Genomic DNA, 22,863 nt, shown 5'->3' on the forward strand with positions numbered 1-22,863 from the left:
TATATCTATCTATCTATCTATCTATCTATCTATCTATCTATCTATATATATCTATCTATCTATCTATCTATCTACTATCTATCTATCTATATCTATCTATCTATGTAGCCGCCTACGTCTTTGTGATCTAGTCGTTTCATTAATGGGATGTACACCAAAATTGGTATGGTACAATATGACTGTATGACGTATGACGAACGTGAATGTCAGGTCATAACATGAAAATCATGTCATGCATGTCATGAGCGGCATGATTTACATGCCATGGTCTTGCTGTTCTTGCGACCGCTTTGTTACTTATACCGTAATTGGTATGGCGTGACAAGAGTGTATGACGAACATAAGTGACAGGTCCTAACGGCAAATGATGACACGCATGTCATGTACAGCATGATTTACATGACATGTTCTCGAGGCGCTCGCGGCCGTTTAATTAAATGGACATATACAAAAATTGGTATGGCATAACATGACTGTATGACTAGTATAAATGACAGGCGGTAGCATGAAAATCATGACATGCATTTCATGTACAGCATAATTTACAGTAAGTTAGAGGGGTGGGCGATTTGGAATTGATGCTTATTGTAAAAAAAATCAGCGCATACAAGACGGAACACAAGTTGTTAGACAGCGCTCTTACTGTGTCCTTCTATTCTTGTTCCGTCTTATTTGCGCTGATTTTTTTTACAAAAGCACAACTTACATGCCATGCTCATGGCGCACTCGCGGCCGGTTCGCTAACTTGATATACACCAAGATTGGTATTGCGCGATGTGAGTGCATGATGAACATAAATGACAGGTGGTAACATGAAGATAATGACATGCATGTCATGTGCGGCATGCATGATTTACATTACACTGTCTTGGTGCGCTTCCGGCCAATTTGTTAACTGGACATATACCAAAATTGTTATGGATGACATGAGTGCGTGACGAACTTAAATGACAGGTCACGCATTGCATATACCAGAATATACGTTTCATTAGCATGGTAATACCAGATTGTACATGCATGCATGCATGCATGACAAACATGAGATATATAGTGAACTAGATGTCACGACATGAATGACTTCCTTTTCCTGAAGGACAAACAAGGCGATCTATGCAGCTCTTTGCTGGCTGCCTCGCATTACATCGATTCCCACAGTGCGTGGGAACTGCCGGATTTTTTTCTTTTTTGAGCTCGATGTAACGTTCCAAATATGGCGGAATTTTGTGTTATAGTCCGTTAAGGAAAATGGATTCATTATTTTGATCAGCAGATCTATTGTGGCTAGTAAGGTTTTTTTTTTTTTTTTAAGCAATTATATATGGAAGTGGATTGTACAATGCACGTCATGTCTTAAATTTATATTCGAAGCTACGTCACGAAACTGAAGGACTGTGTGGTGTGTGTAGATGTATGAGAGGAGGGAGGGGAGAGAGAGAGGAGAGGAGAGTAGGTATGTGTGCGCATGATCACCAGGCAAATCGTCGCTGAAAATCCCCTCTCCCCCTCCCCTCCGGGAAAAGGAGGCCACTGGAAAAGGCAGCACATTGAACCAAATTGACACGATATTGCTCTGCACAGTTTCTGCACAGACGGACGTTCAACATGCAGCTAAATTACATTATTACATTTTACGACAGTTCTTGTATTGGACGTCACGGCGCACGCTTCGAAAGTTTGTCGCATGAAACTGACCGCCTTGAGCACCAAGGAAGCAAGCTTTCGCATTTTACGCGCAGAACGGTAATCAGTAGGGGTGTGCGAATATTCGAGTTTCGAATTCGAATCGGATAATACTTAACCGAATAATTCGATTCGACTTTCTAATAGCTAATATTCGAAGTTTCGGATAATTCGACAGGACGAATATCTAAAACGCGACAAAGGCCAATGGTGCAACTCAGTTAGGGTGGGGTGGCTAAAACTAACGCTAACGTCGTTACAGTAGGCCTTTCGTTAAAACTTTCGCCGATATCCTAGTTATAAGCGAGCGCATGTTATTTTAAGGGAGATTACGTCATTTCCGCAAGTAATGGCTCCAGCAAAGAAGGCCAGGGAACAGTCTGGGAGACTGTCGAACTGCTAGCGTCAAAAAATAACCAGCACACTGAGCTCAGACGTTACAGTCAAGAGGTTCAAAATTACTTCAATGAGCCCGTGATCCCAAGAAAGGATGATCCTTCGAAGTACTGGCAAGAGCATGGAGCTGCACTTTTTCCGGATATCACCAAAATTGCTTTGCGATACCTTTCCATTCCTGCTACTGAGGTGCCCAGTGAGCGTATGTTTCAACTGCAGGAAACACGGTAACATCACGGCGAGAGAGATTGAAGCCAGGTCACGTGGAACAGCTTGTGTTTCTGCATGACAATTTGGTTGGTTGGTTGGACCTTGGCAACCTGGCGCAACCCACTGCGGGGGATCGGCCATGAAACGGGCGGCACCTTATTTTTGAGATAAAATTCTTTCGGTAGCAGTCACTCGCCGCGGTTAGGTTGGTTGGTTGGTTGGTTGGTTCCTTAGGGGAATAGCCCAACCCACTACGGGGGATCGGCCACGAAGCGTGCGGCAGTAGACTTTGTGAAATGCTCGAGGACATGAGGAGATTTCATTTCTTTGTTTCTTCTTTCAATTTTCAAAAAATGTTTTTTATTCGATATTCGATTCGATATTCGATATTTTTGACCCCTATTCGCCACTATTCGACTCGAATTCAATTCGAGATGACATTTCACTATTCGCACACCCCTAGTAATTAGTCTACATGATACGGATATCGTTCTTAAAAGCCTGGCGACACCGAAACCGTACAGTGCCCTCTAAAATAAAGTGCAAATAATGTAAAGGCGATATGCCCTTGGGATCATGTTCGATAATGCTTTTGAATGTGCTGCCAGTTCAGCGCGCCTTTCTAAATTTCGAGAAAAAAAGAAAGGAAGCAGGAAGCCGTTTTGGAAGAACGGGTCCCATAATAGCAGTCGGCAAGGTGAGCGTGCGATTTCGAAGGCGTCAAGCTGCTAAAGCCGCTCGCTGCGCAGTCGTGCAGTCGGTGCCCGAAACGGAGCCTTGAGGCCTTTCGGAGAAGGCATGCGTGAGTTAAGAAATCGTCGAGAGAAACGGACGCCGTAACCATTTTTCCTATTTCAAGGAGGACAGCCTGTTGTGGAACTCGTAGGCCTGCGCAGGGTTCCCCATAAGGGGGGATGGGGGGCAAGGTATCATCGCTGCCTCCCCCCCCCTTGTCCCACCGTTGGTCGAGTCTAAAAGAAACATGCATCCCCATGGATGAAAAATACTATAAAAAAATGAAGCGATGATGTGCTTTTCACAATGGCCTGCCTTTGGTCCCTGGCTTTCCGGGAGTAAAGATGATTAGTGAACAGTTGGAAGGCAACATCGGGGCCTTCTGCCACAATTATCGTCAAAAAACCGGCGTGGTGATACCTGCTCTTTGAACAATGACAGAACAGTTCCCACTGAGGTAAACATATTGGGGCAGACTTTGCCACCCCCTCCCTTAGATGTTAAGGGGGCGGAGGCCAACCCCTTCCCTCTGCTCACGCCTATGTTGGAACTGCATCGCAAGGATATTTCGTCTGTGCATCTATAACTGCTAATGCTACCATGGCGACCGTAAGCGTTAATTGATCATCTAAATTCTGCATCAGTAAGAGAAAATAATGAATGACACCTTCAGCTCAATCGCTGCTTCTTCTTTTTCATATAGTGTCGCAGTAGTTAAGGGTTAAATTGTGTGAGCTGACTTATGGCATGAAGAAGGGTCTTTTTTCGAAAGGAGTCTGAAAACATCATCATCCGCAGATTCGCCTATGCTACCTGACGCAGAAAAAAACGATTTCTTTTTTTCGCCAGCACAAGTTCGCATATGCGTAATACCAGTCTTTTCTGCATGTGTAACGTGGGAAATGCGGGGAAAAAATCGACTGAGTGCCAAATACAGTAATTTTCTTTAACATGTGTTCTTCATTCGCGTTTTTATCTAAGCCCCCAGGAGCGTCACCAAACAAACCAATACATCACTCGTCTGTGTCGTCCAGAAAAGATAAATATAGGCGTTGGTGAAAAAAAAAAAAAAGATAATGTGAGGGCTTTGATAAAAGTATCTGTGGGTCTTGGTACGAAGCAATTTAGGCCCTGTGCAGTGATAGCAAAATTATCATATCTGCAAAATTGTTAATATGGCGGTGGACAAGTCTAGTCAATACAAACTTAAGATCATCATGGAATACGCCCAACGTTTTGAAATAACGACAGACAAAGACTGCAAGAACGGCGGTACACTGCTGGGAGTGCTGTTTCCCTGCAGGCCATTTTCCCAAGGTGGAAATTTGGTTGTGCCTGTCGTTCAGTCATGGCTAGAATATATCTTTTCTCTGCGATCGGCATCGATCTTTTTTCAAGTATAGTTCGAATTCATTCAATTCGCAAGCCTTACCAACTGCTTCACCTTGAAAAACGGCTTATTTTTAGCACGCAACTTCCAACGCATCGGATAAACTGCTGCGCCTTAAACTAAGCACGGCGCTACAGCCTAGATAAGATGATGTTCCGTAAGCATAGTCATTGAGCTAATATTTTTTTTTATATTCTAAAGGGCTATTTCTTAATAATAATATCTGGTGTTTAACGTCCCAAAACCAAGATATGATTATGAGAGACGCCGTACTGGAGGGCTCCGGAAATTTCGACCACCTGGGGTTCTTTAACGTGCACCTAAATCTAAGTACACGGGCCTCAAACATTTTCGCCTCCATCGAAAATGCAGCCGCCGCGGCCGGGATTCGATCCCGCGACCTTCGGGTCAGCAGTCGAGCGCCATAACCACTAGACCACCGTGGCGGGGCAAAGGGCTATTTCTGTTCGTAATGATCTAATGATCTCAATAGCATCAAAGGGCACATTTGACTAAATGTGACTAATATTTCCAACACAGCCAACTGGCGAGAAAAGAAATGCTTCGAACAGATCAGTTCGTAAACCTCTAAGGTCGTTTGAAGCCACTCAAACAAAGTTGAGGCAAATTACATCATTCCCATGCTGTCTGGACGAGGCCGAATGCTGGCGACCGAGAACCCCTGATCAGAGGCCGAGAATGCCTGATCATAGGCCGGCAAAAAAGGTGGACCTTATTCAGACACACTCGAGTAATATATTCTGCGTTTAGGGCTCACTCGGACTCAGACTCATCAAAATTTTCCTCAACTGGACACTCTCAGACTCAGTCTCACCAAGATTTTTTTCTGAACTGGACTCACTCGGACTCAGACTCACCAAGATATATACTAGCCCGGACTCACTAAGACTCAGAGTCACGGCCCGATCTGAGTCTGAGTGAGGGGACTCACGAGTGAGCTTACCGACCTATGCCCTGGGCCCCCTGATGTTGCATTCCAAGAAGCTTACACCCCACATTTACCCTCGGAATGACGGGGAATAAAGGCAGGTTGTTGCGAGAAGCACGTCTGTTTTACTCCACTGCAACTTTTAATTTCTTTCGCAATCGACCAATCGAGGTGGGGGGAGTGGGGGGGGGGGTGCTGCGGTAAGACAATGCCCGCCTCCCCCCCTAATGGAGAACCCTGCGCAAGCCACTGGCCCTGCCATAGAGCTGTAACAGAGGTGAACCATAAAGAGCTGTGATCAATGCAAAAGACCGTTGCCACATGTAGATCAGACAAATGACAGGTTTGTATGACCCCACAGGAGGCTTGAGGCCACCCCGTTACAAATTTTTTGCGGTCACTTACATCGACAATGGTCGCACAAAATGTCGTACCTTGCGCAAACGGTCCTACATACGCTTATGCGAATTTTCACGCACATCGCGATGCCACACACGAGCGGGCGCACGCCATGTCTGGACAGTCCCTTCCTTCCAAGCTCTCCCTCATCTGCGGGGACGGTGTCCTTTCGCTTTCTCGCCCACGTAGGTATACACTTCGTGGACCCGTGCGTGCTCGTAACATTTTCACTTTTATTTTCAATCTCGCAGCTATACTGGTATGGAGGAAGTGCCCACGCACAAAGCGCGTCGTCCCGACCTTTTATACGCCGGTCCCGCTCGGACGACCCCGGGCGCCATTCGGTTCGAGCTCCACGTGATCGCGTGCTTCGAGATGTTTATACGCGGTGTGCGGCTCGGGGAAGCGTGTGCGGTGGCGTTGCGTATCGGGGTCCTCGCATTCGGCGGACGGCACTCTCCCCATTTATGTTAACGCCGTTGTGGTCATTTGGGACGCGCTCATATAAAAGCAACTGTCTCACGAGACAGCACGAAGCGATTCATTTTTGGACGCGTACACGTCAGACCTGCACCATAGAGACAAGCGAGAGCCGTGGGCGGGGACAACGCGTATGGCCCGTCTCCTGCCGCCACTCGTTTGGGGTAAGGCTTTCGGCGTTCTCCACGCGGACTTGCACTTGTGTAGATAGCTTGCACGTGACGTCATGGACGCAGCTTCTGAACGTACTGGCACTCCACGATGGAGGCTTTGATGACAAACAAGTTGCTGTTAACCAACTTCAATAGGATAATGACGTAGCAAGAACACCTCTGTTCATGAATAACGAAAGAACCTGCACGGTATGTTTGATAACGTTAATGTGACGTCGCAAACGTCGTCCACCTCCATGCTGCATGGTGCTCCAACACGGCGGTATTAGCGACGTCGGTGCAAGCCATTTATACACGATTTTACGTAAGAAACATGTTGTATGACTGTTAGACGAACGTTTTCTATTTTTATATATCGCGATGTCAATTGATAAGGTCATGAAGCGTTGAATGCATCAACCCAACCGCTTTCATGCGCATGCGTCTACCGCAGCCCTGTTCGTTTAGTTCTTAAATATATAGACAAAACTGCAAGGCTGCAGTTCAATATGGCGGCACCAAAACACACAGAGTCCGTAAAAATCTGTAAAATAGTCTAGAAGCGTGATATTCTGGATATTCTGGATCACGTGATATTCCGGATCGCACGGTCTACTAGAGCAATCTAAAATGTTTCTTTAACAATACTAAAAAAATTAAGTTTACAGCTTTCAGGTTTTGTGAAGGACGGCCACCTTTCCTTCCTGAGGAGAGATTAGAGTTCCATACTATTGATGCATGCAACAATGTCGTTTTTCTTCGTTTTCAACTGGATTTAGTGCAGTGGTTATATTGCACAAATAAAAAAAACGTACAGCATAGGACGCTATTCGGATTACCCATTGTCACTTTTATTTTGCTAACGCCAAGGCACTTCTCCGCAACAATAACATTTTACCTATTCGCGAATTATTTCATCGTGTGTTTAGAAAAAGTGATTAACGATTTAGAGTACTTGGTGCTCTACTGCGGGAGTAAGCCGTCGCAGACCACGTAACACCAAAAGGACCAGGCGCCGAGAGTGGGACTGCTGCCGGAGTCAGCCCCTTTAGCGTTTATTCTACAGAATCAGCTTTTATTCTACAGCCCCTTCAGCGTTTATTCTACAGTTAAAACCGTACACGTTTCTCAAGTTACACCTTCATTTTCTGCCAATATATTTATTCAATAATAGAGAAGAGAACATCTAAACCAACAACAGATTATTTCTCCTTTCGAATGTGCCTTTTAGCTTTGTATTAAAAGATTTTAAATGCGAAGCATTTCTTAGCGAACCTCTGGCACTTTGGGCGTTTCTATCTACGTATCTATCTATCTATCTATCTATCTATCTAGCCGCCTACGTCTGGGTGCTCTCATGATCGCCTCCTTAACCTTGGTGTAGACCAAAATTTGCATGGGAGGGTAAGAGGATTTGACGAATATGATTGCCGGGTCATGACATGAATAACGTTAAAAATCCTGTCGCGTACGTCGTCAAACCTTTCCACTAGACACGTGTGGCACATACCAGTTTACCACGGGCCGCGGTGTACGGGTATGCGCCACAGGTGATTGACAGTGTATATCTGCCCAGGAACAGCGAGAACAGACATGGTAACTTAAATGCTAGAGCGTTAAGGAGAGCCAACATCGGCGGCGTTGACTCAACGAATGCAAAGAATGAAAATTAGGATCCCAGCAGGAATCGAACCCAAGCATTCTGCGTGGCAATCAGGCATTCTACCACTGAGCCACGCCAGGTCTATAAACTGGTTTGGAAAAACACAGCCCACGCAGGCGTAATATCGGTGCAACGTCCATTGTGGTTGTGGTGCTTGCTATCTAATTTTACAAGAAAGCAATAAACACTACATGATACTCCTACGATACAGGCGTCCTATCAGATTAACGTCTGTAGGTCCAAAGTTGGCTCCGCTTTTAAAGCAGTCTAATAAACATTACGTTTCTATTCCTATGATTCAGCAAGCTATATTGAAGCATTGTTCGACCCCGGAGGAATACATTAACGAAAGTTACATATGATATCTACATCACCGCACCGTAAAGTGCACTTCGTCCACCAGGACTACGCAGTGTCCTCTTCATTTCTTACGAGGCTGGGCGATGGCCTCATGCTGACAGAGAATGATGCCAGATTGATTGACAGCCGCTTTGTAGACTAGTCTACGTAGGCCACATACGGCCCAGGTAGTCTACGAATATGACAAACACCATCCACTGATGTTGGTCTACGTAGCACTATCCAGGCCTACAGCCCTCGACGGCCTATGCCTCACCAAAGCGAAGGGTGGCGTCAGGTTCCGACATGTCGCCGGCTCTGTCGACAGACAATTTTGTCGACGAAATGACCGAGGCCTCCACGACTTCTGACAGTTATACTATACCACATACTTCACTACACATGGACCCCTCATCACCACGATCAGGACCGAATCCTATAACAAGTCACGACCAGCTGCTGGTGCTCACTGATCACGGTGATGATGCCCTTATTCAAGAACTGTCAAGAACTTCTTGCACACATGCACACGGGTTCCTGAACGTGCGTGCGTTCTCGGGACACGTATAAGCACTACATATCAGCTTACCGTTTCTGGTGTAGGTAATACCACGTTGCCATTGGCAGCGTTACCCCACCGTAAACAACTGGTTATATAACACATATGCCGCTCTTCAACATATATATGTGTGCGTATAAAATTATACAAATCTTTAGCGCCATTTGTAACGTGTCGCTCAGTAAAAAAAGTTACGCCACAGTCACCTACCCGCCGCATGCTTCGCATAACATCGACTCCCACGGTACGTGGGATCTGCCGAATTTTTTTTAAAGACCTCAAGCCCACGTATGCGGAATTCTGTGACAGTGGGCTTGCGTTTACTATAGCAGAATAAGGTAAATTATTCGAAAGGCTCGTTTACTTCGTTCGATACAACGTACGAAACCAACAGACAAGAAAACCAAGGGGAGCATAGAGACATTATTTGTAGTTTTTAACTGTAGTGTGGTAATTATGACATTAGTGGAAAATGAATTAAACTCGTCGAAAGAAAAACACCTTTGATTTTAATCCACTCTCATTCATTTACATTTACGTCATACTTACTACACTACGGTTAAAAAGTGCAAATAATGTATGTACTGCATTACTCGGCTTTGTTGTCTTTTGATTTCATTAGGCTAAGCGGAGAGGTCGATTGGACGCACCCACAAGCTTCGCTGCATAACAAGCGTGCATTGCGGCAGAGTACAGCGCAGAACTGTCGGCGTTGAGAGACGTGGCGCCGCCGAGTGTTTTTTCCAGAAACTAAGGCGCTAGTGGGTGATTCCACGAGAGATCGAACATGCCTGTCCGGTCGCATTTTTTGTTTTGCCTGGGTTTTTTATATGTTGTGTGGGCACATTCAAAGTGCACGGAACTGAAAATTTTATTTCCGAGAAACGCTCCCAGCGCGCCAAAAAAATATTTGAAAGTGGCGGCGCGTGCCTCCTGTTTTTGCTCACTGCAGTGTTTTCGGATTTCACGGCCGAATTAGCGCGAACTATAAATGATGTGTCGAAAATTTCTTTTGCTGGTTTTAATACGCATTACTGTGAATTAGATCCATGCTTTTTTTATGCCGTCCTCGAAAAGAAGAAAATGTGAAAAAATGGCAAACACGGCCGAAATCAAAAAAGGGTCCTAAGTTTGAGGCGCCTTGGCGCCTTTACTATTTCAAACAGAAACTTGAAAACAGTGTCAACTATAGAAAAGAGCCTTTGCAACATTTATGCGGAAGATCATTTTCCTACGCGCAGCGCAAAAAAAGAAAAAAAAAGTTAAAGAAGCGAGTTTTTTCAAAAAAGTACATTTTCAAAAAATAAAATAAAAAAACTCCGGTCTCAATTTTGACGGCAATTTTTTATCGAAGAGCGCTTATGTCAATGAACACACGGTTTTAATATCTATGTCCTCATTTGCTTTATTTACGAGATATAACTGGCCAAAGTGACCCTTGCTGTGAGTGCTCACTTCAGTGCGACTGATGGTTGTTAATAGCTTGCATTGTGCGTAAATCGCAGTTTTAATTATTCTGCTGCAGCAAAACCTTGCTCTGGTGGCTTATCGTCACGAAAAATGTCTTCTCAGATTTTATTTGGTTCTACCGTGTGCGAAAGTGGGCTCCTGCCGCCCTCTAAAGGGTGATTCCACGAGAGATCGAACATGCCTGTCCGGTCGATATTTTTGTTTTGCCTGGGTTTTTTATATGTTATGTGGGCACATTCAAAGTTCACGGAACCCAAAATTTTATTTCCAAGAAATGCTCCCAGCGTGCCAAAGAAGTATTTGAATGGTGGCGGCGCAGACCTCCTGTTTTTGTTCACTGCAATGTTTTGGGATTTCACGGCCGAATTTAACGCGAGCTATAAACGATGTGTCGAAAATTTTCTTGTTGGTTTTAATACGCATTACTGTGAATTACATCCGTGCTTTTTCCAGTATTTCAAGGAGCCTTTGCAACATTTATGCAGAAGATCGTTTTCCTACAGGCAGCGCGAAATAAGAAGAAAATAGTTAAAGAAGCGAGCTTTTTTCAAAAAAAGTACATTTTCGAAAAATAAACAACTCAGGCCTCAATTTTGACATTTTTTGTCGAAGAGCGCTTATGTCAGTGAAAACACCATGTTAATATGTATGTCCTCATTTGCTTTGTTCACGAGATTAACGGGCCATAATTACCCTTGCTGTGTGTGCTCACTTCAGTGCGATCGATAGTTGTCATCAGCTTGCAGTGCACTTAAATCTAGTTTTAATTATTTCCTGCAGTAAAACCTTGCTCTGGTGTCTTGTCGTCAAGAAAAATGCATTCTCAAACTTTAATTATGTCTAGCGTGTGTGGGGGTGGGCTTCTGCCGCTCTCTAAAGGCCGAACGCGTACGCAGTTTGCAGCTTACAACCTCAACTTACCCGCCAGTATTCGTTAATCAGAAGCACGCGAGACACCGCGAACACATGGTTTAGGTCACTTTGTCAAAACTCTCCTTGCACACAGAATAAAGCATCTGTATGCAGCGAAGGCCAACTTAATCTGTAACTAAATGCCACAATCAGCAGGCGCGCTGTTATGCAGTTGTTTTCTCACTGCCTGCTTGCTTCCCTTCCATTACATGCATTGTACGCTCTAACCATCTTCCCCATTCGACGCACATTGTGCCTAAACAACATTTGTGAAAAGTTAGCTCAATGATTTCCGAGCCGTTATTTCACTTCCCGCAATCACATGTTTTCGGCGTCGCAGATAACGTCTTCCTGTATCATCTCGACCTTTACCTCAGCGTTTCAGCAGCCAGAAAACGTGCGGTGCGGCATGATTAAGCTATGAGTGGCCGAAGCTTACCAATTGATGATGTTTTGTTGCTACTTTACTTAAGTACTTTCCCACGTCGAGGACAGCAAAGGTCATTGGTGGCACCAGACGGACATTACCTTAGTTTTGACAATGAGTGCGGCCTACAAATTAAATATTACAGCCCAAAGCGCTTAGACACCCTTAGTCATAAAATGTTAAACCGTAAGCAGTTCTGGAAAGGCATTCATGACAGCTGCGCAGATGTGAGATAATTTGTGCGGCGCCGTTCAGTATAAACGTTTCGGCTTGCTCTAGGTCTAGCTGTTCACTACACGCGATGCGCGCGGCCCATGGCTAGGTCCTATTATTCTGTGCCGATTATTTACGCGTTCACAAAAAGAAGATTGCTGAGGAAAACGTTTTCGTTGCGCAATTTTTTTTCTTTGCTCTTTTTGTTGTTGCCTACCTCCAGAAGCTACTGTCATAGGCTGAGGATCTTCGCGACACCTGCGAGGTCTGCTTGCATTGCTTTAGGCTCCTCAAGGAAAACCTGTCTACATCTAACCGCGATGAGGTAGACCAGGCATTCCTTCAGGAAGAAGAAGCGGTTGATATCTTGAACAGGCGTGCCCATCTTTCCTCTGATGATTGTAGGCGAGGTTGTAGGCTGCAAACTGTTTACACGTGAGCCATTTAGAGGGCGGCAACAGCCCACTTTTGCACATGCTAGACACAAATAAAATCTGAGAACACATTTTTCTTGACGAAAAGCCACCAGAGCAAGGTTTTGCTGCAGCAGAATAAATAAAACTGCGATTTACGCACAATGCAAGCTATTAACAACCATCAGTCGCACTGAAGTGAGCACTCACAGCAAGGGTCACTTTGGCCAGTTATATCTCGTAAACAAAGCAAATGAGGACATATGATATTAAAACCGTGTGTTCATTGACATAAGCGCTCTTCGATAAAAAATTGCCGTCAAAATTGAGACCGGAGTTTTTTTTATTTTATTTTTTGAAAATGTACTTTTTTGAAAAAACTCGCTTCTTTAACAATTTTTTTCTTTTTTTGCGCTGACCGTAGGAAAATGATCTTCCGTATAAATGTTGCAAAGGCTCTTTTCTATATTTGACACTGTTTTCAAGTTTCTGTTTGAAATAGTAAAGGCGCCAAGGCGCCTCAAACTTAGGACCCTTTTTTGATTTCGGCCGTGTTTGCCATTTTTTCACATTTTCTTCTTTTTGAGGACGGCATAAAAAGAGCATGGATGTAATTTACAGTAATGCGTATTAAAACCAGCAAAAGAAATTTTTGGCACATCATTTATAGTTCGCGCTAAATTCGGCCGTGGAATCCGAAAACAATGCAGTGAGCAAAAACAGGAGGCATGCGCCGCCACCTTCAAATATTTTTTTGGCGCGCTGGGAGCGTTTCTTGGAAATAAAATTTTCAGTTCCGTGCACTTTGAATGTGCCCACACAACATATAAAAAACCCAGGCAAAACAAAAAATGCGACCGGACAGGCATGTTCGATCTCTCGTGGAATCACCCTAGTGCCACTGCCCATCTGGAGCGCGAGAGCGCGCGTACTGGCCGTTCTAGTGCATAGCCTCGGAGACTATCGACCCTTGCACGTCGTCGCCGGCTCTCCCTGAAGTCAATCGTTTGTAAGGGTCTGCGAAACAAGGAGGGATGCGAGGCTGTCTCTATGTGGATGTATTTTGACCACATGAGGCAGCTTTAGTTGTTGAAAGCAACCTACCAACTGAAGACGCAAGTTACAGAGCATGCAGCACCACATTCATCTTTAGTCAGCGACAACCTCAGAAATACAAAATAAGTTCCGCCCAGCGGCATGGCCATCATTTTTTTCAGCAGGTTCCGACACCCCTTTATGTCAGTTTGTGCGTGTGTTTGTATGTTTGTGCGTGCATATATAGATACAAAAAGGGGGGAGGGGGGAGACGGTGTTTGAATCCCCCTAACCACCCCCTGGGTACACGCATTGGTTCCGCCTACACACATAGAGAGAGAGAGAGAAGTCAGTGACTAGATCAGACTACAATGAAATGAGTACCGCTGCAGAACTCAGAGATTTTTTAATAAATGCGCCACCAAATTGCATTTGCTCATTTCCGTAACGTCAAGTGTGTTTGCGTGTAGAAGACAGTTAACTTTACCGTTCAGGTCTATCTGTGCAGCTATTATGGAAATTTTCTTGAGTGCCCTGATACCTCTTAAAAAATATTTCTGCCACAGACAACAGACTACTAGTATTGTTTAATAAGCTTAGCGTTTATACTAGCCGACCAGGAACAGTTAAGCTGAAAGCGAACTCCATGAAGAACGTAGCACCGTAGGTTAGCGTGCTTGTGTAACTAGGGGCACGTTCCCCACGGTTTTGTAGATGGAGCTTGTTCTAAACTAATAAACTGTACACACAGCAGCTTATTTGCAAAAAGGACGCTACCGCGAACTTGGGGTAGCGAAAATTGATTGATTGATTGATTGATTGATTGATTGATTGATTGATTGATTGATTGATTGATTGATTGATTGATTGATTGATTGATTGATTGATTGATTGACGCCGTATTATTATTAACGTCACAGAACAAATCTTCATGGTCTGGCCACTTAGGGTCTCTAACGTGAACATTTACATCAGAAGATTCAGAAGGCGGTGTAAATCATCTTGCATTGCGTGTTGATTTTTCAGTGTGGCCCGTAATCAAGCTCACGGCCTCGCGAGTATTTATTTGCGTTGAGGTAAGAGCTATAGCTTCGTGCTCTTTAGGTAAGGAGTGGGGACAACACCAGGCCCCAATTAACTGTACTTCGCGCTACAATAGGTCAAACTATGCATCAGAAGGTAGTCTGCAATACTGCATTCTGTTCAGATCTGTGCCGTTTCGGAAGCGCGTGTATAGTGTTGCGGATATTTCATGCTACATTCATACCACAGTACACCACAGCGCGATATTCCTTTTGATGCAGCGCTCAATGTGTGGCTGGTGGCGGCGACGACTCTGGTAGCGCCTTCGCTACAGTCTCAGATAATCATCATCCGGCGCACCGAGGAGGCGGCCGACGACGGCTGGATCAACGTCGTCCAGCGAGGCCGACATCTGCCGCCAACGCCACTGCATAGACCACCGTCATCGTGGGCACCGGCGGGCTGGAACAACCACGGCTTCGTGGCGGCCCGCCGGGTGCACCAGCCTTGGCACGTGGGACCCGTGCTGGTGGGTGCTGGAGGTGGCATACCCGGAGGAGGAGCAGACTGGAAGCCGCTGTGGATTCCGCTGGATGGTAGGCACGGCTGGAGGCCGCAGTGGCCTCCAAGAGTGCCGTCATCTACGCCAACTCCATCTTCACCTACGCCACCACCACCACCTTCACCGCCTCCACTACCGCCACCGCCGCCCCCTTCAGAAGAACCGAAGCCCACGGCCGAGTCCAACCAACAAGAACCGCCAGCCAAGCAGGCCGTGTCCACTGAGAGCCCTGGTGCTTCCGGAAAAAACAAGGAACCGTAGTCAGCAAGCGTTCCCGGAGGAGTCCTCGGGCGGTGCCGGTGCTCTGAGATGGCAGCACCATCGGATGATGCTATACTAACATTCTTTCTGAAAACTGCTGCGTCCAATAGCCGCGCACAGCGTTGCAAACGCTGTACTTCACTACTATACATGAGCAACACTTCTTTTGCGTCTCTTTCGCCCGCGCTTGACCAACTCTATCGAGAATCCTCGAACTAGGAGAGTCTGGTGATTAGTTCGGCCTTAAGTACTGGCTATACAGATGCTACTGCACACATACGTGATTTTGTGCCTGTGCTGTGAGTATGGCAGTATGGTTTCAGTACTTCCGGACCACCGTATACTTCGATGTTGAATAGATGGATTCGATCCGTGAGCTCACCGTAGGTACATTCATAGTCGCATGTTTACACTGCACTATTTCTTCTATAGCACTGCTAGCCAATCCTCAGCTGTCGCTTCTACTTCAGGTACGTATGTATTTCCTCCCGAGAAAGTTGCACGCAGATCTCTACTCGCGAGCTCTCCTGGCGTTGTATAAAGTGTTTGGTGCACAGCTCACATTTACAACTCTCGTGGTTGGTTGTGTTATTTCTGCTTTTCACAAATATCATAAACATTTAGTACCGCGTACTACAGGGGAAAAAAAGCACCGGAAGTGCATTTCTGTTGTATTACGTGGCTGCTGCACGCGTCACAATATTTAAGGCGGACGTTTCACTTAATGACGGCTTGCACTCGCAAAATGCCACGGTGTTGGGCAAAGTGTGAGTGACAGGTGCTCTTTGACGAACATTTGTGCCGGAGCAATCAGCTCAGTTTAGCACTTCAGTCTAAGCGATAATTATGGGGCACTGAAAGATAATGCATATAACAATGTGTATAGTTGTCTACTGCTGGGACCTATCCAAAGTTACGTCATGTAAGTACGTTTTTAATGGTGAAACTTACCGATTAACCAACATCATGACGCGCGAGCACCAGAGTTGGTCAAAAAAAAAAAAACGCTCAGTCACATTCAACTACTTAAATTGTTATTTGAAACCATCGTTAAATAAAACAACCGCGATTTTTCTCAAGGCATCGTGACCATCTTATCAGAGAAATAATCAAAAAGTTCCAAATGCATTTGCATAAGTCAACTGTTCGTCGAGCTGCAACAACAGGAAATGCCATTTCTGCCACACGAATGTATAAAGACACACGCGCACACAAACACACTGAGAAAGAGAGAGGTCGGCCTTTGCAACTGCTTGCTCTGCTGAGCTTCTCTGAAATTAGAAAAAGAGAGGGGAAGAAAAGGGGGACCAATAGCGAGAATAGAAACGGACACCTGTGTATAAGTTCAATACGCTGCGGAATTTATAAAGAATCTATCCAGGGCCTCGCAGAAATCTAGAATTACCACTGTAGTTAAAGGGACTTTAACTGTAGTGATCGTATCAGGACATCTAGGGACCGAAAACAAAAGTTATGGGGTCGTAAATTGGATATAAAACTTTCACGAATAGATTTTCAATTTCTCTTGTGTTTTCATAACCATATAGGTCATTCTGTCATGCAGACGCTTTCCTGGGGTTATAATTATATGTGAATATCATACGAATAAACACTTTCAAACAAAGTTGGGCGTGCATGATGCGGTCGTCATTTCACTTTTGTTGTTGTTTTCTACATTTTTTTTTCTTTACCGCCTTAAGTGCGTTGTTCAAGCCAAATAATTCTGAAAGGTTCCCATCTTCGTTGTCGCTACAGTACTGTCACGTTATATTTTTTTTCATTAAACTTATTATACTCTCATGAAGCGAAGCATTACACGGGGAAGAGGGAACAACATAATAAAGACATTTTCTACGAAAAGATACATCAATTCAACACAACTGCAATGCGCTAATACAAACGAGGAAAATAAATAGGAAAATCAAACACTAAAGACAATGTAAAGACAGAGTGAAGATAATACAGGTGAACAGATGAAAAACAAGAAGAAGAAAAAAAGAAGAAGCGCAAGTTAAGGAAGTATGAAATCGTCGTGTAATGAACGACGATGAAATATGCGGTAAAAAAAAGACAGAAGCGATAAATTTCACGGCGAGATGTTAGTGCAAGTAGTGCAAGGATCGGTTTCACCTGTCACACTTGCAGTTCAAGCGTAATTAAACATAAGTGTGGTTTAACTAATAACACAAATCAGACCCTCAGTGAATTTGGCACCTGTTCTTATAGGTACTTACGTACGACCGTGTTATCTTTTTCTTTTTCGCTTTTCCTTTCTCTTCGGTGAATAATGTAACGTTCGGTGCGATGTCTAATTAGCTGCGGGCGCCCTGTCAATGTGCTCTAGACACAGAAATATGAAGCGTCAGAGGCGTAGCCAAGGGGGGGGGGGGGGGGGGGGGGCATACAGTACACAAGCGTCAGATCCACTTCTGCTGGCTTTATCGATCAAGGCGCACTATATCGCCAAAACCAAATCGATAAAGAATTTCAGCCTCCGTTAACTTCCAAAAGTAACGCATAACAAGGACGATATGATCGCTCTCTTATCGAACAGTTCGCAGGAGCCACGCTATGCGGGTGTATAAACGTATATATAGGCGTGCCAACGCTCGACTTTGCCGCTTTTTCCCACTAATGCAGCTGGCATCCTTAACCCGCCCGGAATGCACGCTTATAGAGGAAAGAGAGAACACACAGAGCCTCTCGTGCGGTCCTGGGGGCCGGTTTTCAAAGCCACGATAAAAGTGTCTCAAAATGGACAGAGATATACGCATCGCAGCAGTATCGCTGCTTCTTCCTCCGTAATCGCCTTTTTTATTTTTATTTTTCTCTCTCCCTTCTCTCCGAACGGCGCCACTAATTGTCCGTGGCGCAGCGAAGTTCACTTTCCTCGATGCGACATCAGCATCTCTCATGATCACTCTCTCCCTCTAACTGAAAGCGTCGCCGCGTCACCGCAGCCCACGCCGCCTGGGACTTTGGAAACAAAAGGAGCAGAACGAGCGACTTCCTTCCTTCAGGAAGAGGGTGCCCGTCGCTATCGGACCACGCCATCTTTCTTTCCGGGTCTCCAGGACTCTCGAGGAAGTGCTGTTTGGCAACTGCGCCGATCCACTCCTGGGAAGAAGAAGAAGAAGAAGAAGAAGACCACTGTGGCGGGGCCGTCGCAATGAATGCGAGCGAAAGCTCGGAATGAAGGACATCCAGGGAGGCCGCGTGAACGAAGAGAAACCAGCGCGGACGCGAATTCATCCGATGTTTGCGTATCGGCATCGAACGTACGCGACGCACCGGCTGACCGCGGGGAACGAGCCTTTCCTGCCTTTTGTTCTTGCGCGTGTCGTGCAACCTTTAACATCGTCCCGCAAAGCAAGAATGCATGAAGCATTCGTTGTGCAGGGTCTTTTGTTTCAGCTTTCAGAACGATAACAATGGTCAAACACAGAGAACGGGGCAACTGTGCAGAATTTTTGTTCAATATATTCTAAATGGGCAATCAGAAGCCTTGATGATAACATGTCGAGCCTTGTTCCACTAATTCTCGGGAACCGGTCGGGAGACCTTTCTGGCCTCGTCTACCCCAAGACAGAAATGAGTGGATTCGGGTCTACTGTTATGCAAATAGGATTATTCTAATAGAAGTGTTATTTCATGCCAGTAAAACGAGCAAATAAATATTACCACATCCCATAATAAGTACATCAGCGCACAGCGTTTGTAATGTGCCAATGGCGAAGTCTCAGCGTACACCATATAGGTTCCTGCGTTATATGTCCGTGTTGAGGTCGAACCGTATACCTGGGATCTGTTGAGTGCGGGTGCGTAGTATTTGGCTGAACCACAAAATCAATGCTTGTGGCAGATCTGAAAGTCTAGTTCGGACTTGCTCGGTGATGAGCAATACATCCGCACATACATACACATGTGTATAACCTCATCACTAACGCAAAGGGCTCCCCTCGAGCAAAGTTAAAACTCCCTTCCACCTCCTCTGGAGTATCGGGAGGCTTTTAGCCGTGCCTTTCAGTAAACGACGTGAGTTCACTGGAAGGAACTAAAGGGAAATAACAAGAAGCACGCGCCCTTTGCACAGATCTCTATAGATATATCGGCTTATTAATAGAGCATTCCAGCATTTGTACATGCAGAATCATTCATTCGTGCTATGAAATGGTTTACTGTGCCAAGTGGTGCTTGCCACGCGAAGAAGGCTGAACTGCCAGACAGTAGCAATAATTCTCTATTCCCGCTCACGAATATTTACATAAGACTTGGTTTAACAATGGAGCTTTCGATGTGAGGCCGAATGAGTAACATTAATGTGAACGTGCGTGCTGGGGTTTATAATAGAGAGAGAGAGAGAGAACATTCGCTTGCTTTTAATGTGTAATGTAACGTGACTTCACCACAAACATTCCAACTAGCGCTTGCGTGCTTTCTTGTCAAACAACCGTGGCGAACGTTGCCGGTGAGGCCGACGGAAGTCGGCGGCCATTAAACTTGCCCGCAAAATTCCAACCTTATTGACGCACGACGAGAGAAACGCCTGCACGCCGTGCCACGTAAAGCGAGCACACAGGAAAGCCGCAGTAAAGCGGAAACACATTCATGGTGTGTACGAGGCCAAACAACATTGCAAAGCCGGTGAAACTAAAGCCTAAAGGCAACCCAATGCCGAGAGCAATACCGTCGGCATGTCCAGACTCCAGCGGTAAGCGACGCCGGACATGGCACAGACGTTGTGTTAGAGCCTGTGTGAGTCAACAAGTTGCAAAAAGTAATTTCTGGCCAGTGTGGCCAGAAATTATTCGTAGAAAGACTTGAAACAACAATCATAAGTCGGCAGAATAAATTAAACTCACTGATACTCACCAAAAAAAAAAGTTTTTTGCGTAGGGCTCACTCGGATTCTGATTCACCTAAATACTGTTAAGTCAGACTCTCTCGCGCTCATATTCGTCAAACTTCTGATAATCGTATAATTTCTGGGGTTTTACACAACCCCAATATGATTCTGAGGCACGCCGGGCTTCGGAAATTTCGACCATCTGGGGCTCTTTTTAACGTGCACTGACATCGCACAGTAGTAGTACATGGGCCTCTAGCATTTCGCCTCCATCGAAATGCGGCCGCCACGGCCGGGATTCGATCCCGCGACCTTCGGGTCAGCAGTCGAGCACCATGAGCACTATACAGACCACCGTGACGGTTTGTCGCGAATTACTGCGGCCTGTCGACTTTCATGCATATCTTACGAGGCACGCTGCAAGCAATATACGGGCCTGCGCAGCGCTTATAGCAGTGTCCGTTCTTCGATGCTGCTTAATTAAAGGGCCAAGTTTCCTAGAGTAATGCATACAACTGCTCCTCCATCAGTGTCTCTACCTCGTTACTTTATGTAAAAAGACTTAGAGATTCGATCATCGCTTTCGTGAAATAAATAAAAAAAAGAACACGCAGCAATCTGTGCATAATAAGGCAATTATTTTTTTTTATTTTGCTATCGCGTAAGCCTGACCCCACGTGCGCCACCATTTGATTTTTTAGGAGCTGGCTCGCCAGGTTCTTAAGCTGGGGCAAAGTCCCGCGCCGTAAGCGTAACCTTAGTTCCAGTCTCCAGAGGCGACCGCTACAGGCGCAGCTCGCGCGAAAGAGAAGTCTTCTTCCTCTTGCTCTTCGAGCGCCTTGATGATGACATTAACGCAGGCCAAACAACATATAGCATAGCCAACTGTAGCATGCGCACGCTCGCGCGAAAGAGAAGTCCTCTTCCTCTTGTTCTTTGAGAGCCTTGATGATGATAATGACGGAAGCAAAACCCGATTATCTCCGAGCCAGCTCCTCAATCATGATTCACTTCGTGGATATGGCGTGATTTTTTTTTTCTCCCGTTTTTAAGTAAACCGTTATTTCTTGAGTAATTTCTTGCAGAAAAAGTTACTCGAGGGTGAAATGAGACTTGCGGCCTAACTGCTGCGTCATTATAAATATGTATATAATAATAATTACTGGGGTTTTACATCCCAGAACGATATGATTATGGGGGACGCCGTAGTGGAGGGCTTCGGAAATTTCGACCGCCTGCGCTCGGGCTTCTAGCATTTTGCCTCCACCGAAATTCGATTCCGCGACCTACGGTTCTCCAGTCGAGCACCGTGTACATACATACATACATACATACATACATACATACATACATTGTGGGGATCCGAGGCGCGCCCGAAGCCACTGCGCGGGCATTTCGAATCCTTTCCCTCTCCCGTTCTCCCGCGACGGCGAGTGGCGCCATTTTGCGCTACGCGCCGACACTCGTGGTGGCGCTGCGCGCGGTCGGGGAGCCGCGAAATTCGGCGACTGACGCGCGGGCAGGCCGGGACGAACTCTCTCTCTCCCCGGACGCCGCTGGGTAAGCAGCACGCATTTTCCTTCCGGTCCAACGTCCCCTTTGGGAATCGCTGGGCTGTAGCCTGCCTGGGTGCCTCGGCATCCTTGCAGGCGTGTTTACCTCAGTGTTAGCTCCGGTTCGTACGCTAAGCCAAAGAGCGGTGCCTAGTGCTCGTGCGCGGTCGTACCACGCCGAGTCGCACTTGCCGGAGGCCCACGCGTACGGAGATTGCCCTAACTCCCGCGACCAGACCCAGTGGTCATCGCGAGAGTGCGCAGCATAGCCGCGAGGGACCTTTTCCCGAGCGGCGTGTCAAAGCTCGCCATTGCCAGCTGCGACGTGCTCCGCGGAACCCCTTGGTGTATCGTCCGCGCGGGAGGCCCTTTGCTTCCCCGTGCCCGGGAGCGGACGTGTACTGTGTGTTTGGGGTGCCGCCGAGAGGCAAATAAAGTGTTTGTGTGTGTGTTATCTCGAACACTGTGTTTATGCTGCGCGGCGCTCAACGCCTTTGCTAGCTGAGCGCGTGCGGAGCGGTGCGCTAAACGTAAGCAGGCGACGGTAGACGCGGCCCTGTGGCTCGCTAAGCCTGAACCCGCGGTAGTCTTCGGCTCCGGTGAGCATCGAGGCTACCACACTGGCGCCCAACGCGGTATCAAAGGCTCATTAAGCCTTTGATTAGACTTAGTCGAGTCAGCACGCCTTTGCGTATCAGGCTCGCCGTGTTACCCGCGTTATGTCTGCTAGGCGTGAGTTTTGTCCGCTGTCGTTTTTAGCAGATACCGCTTTGCTCGAAAACAGGGCCAGTGCCCCCTTCGAGCAGCATGCGCGACAGGCGCTCCCCGAGAGTGGCGCGACGCCGGCCGGTATCCCTTTTGAAACCGCGCCGCTTATCGAGCTCGGAGACAGTTCCCCACCGCTCGAACGCGCCGTTAACGCACCGACAGCTTCCTTTGAAGCAGGTGCACAGACGCTGCTGCAAAATGCCGCCCAAATGATACAGGCGCTCACAGGGGCAGTCCAAACGCTTTCGGCTGTTCCGAAACGCACTCATCCCGCTGTCATGTTGGCCGTTCCGACCTACAGCGGGTACGGTGATCTGCAAAGTGCACGCGATTACCTGGACTCCCTCACACGTTACCAGAGAGCCATGGGTCTAGACGATCAGGATGTGCTCGGACGCGTCGTCCCGGCTGCAATGACTGACACGGCG

The 22,863-nt window shown here is 46.4% G+C and overlaps 1 protein-coding gene across 1 annotated transcript; it reads left to right on the forward strand.

Annotated features, from left to right (window-relative positions):
- Positions 1 to 14,674: 14,674 nt before the first annotated feature.
- On the forward strand, positions 14,675 to 15,268 carry LOC119376945 (uncharacterized). Its single transcript, XM_037646605.1, has one exon. The coding sequence runs from the start codon at positions 14,675 to 14,677 to the stop codon at positions 15,266 to 15,268; it is 594 nt and encodes a 197-aa protein (XP_037502533.1).
- Positions 15,269 to 22,863: the final 7,595 nt, after the last annotated feature.

This window comes from Rhipicephalus sanguineus, unplaced genomic scaffold (genome assembly GCF_013339695.2).
Source record: "Rhipicephalus sanguineus isolate Rsan-2018 unplaced genomic scaffold, BIME_Rsan_1.4 Seq292, whole genome shotgun sequence".
NCBI classification, from domain to species: Eukaryota; Metazoa; Arthropoda; class Arachnida; order Ixodida; family Ixodidae; genus Rhipicephalus; species Rhipicephalus sanguineus.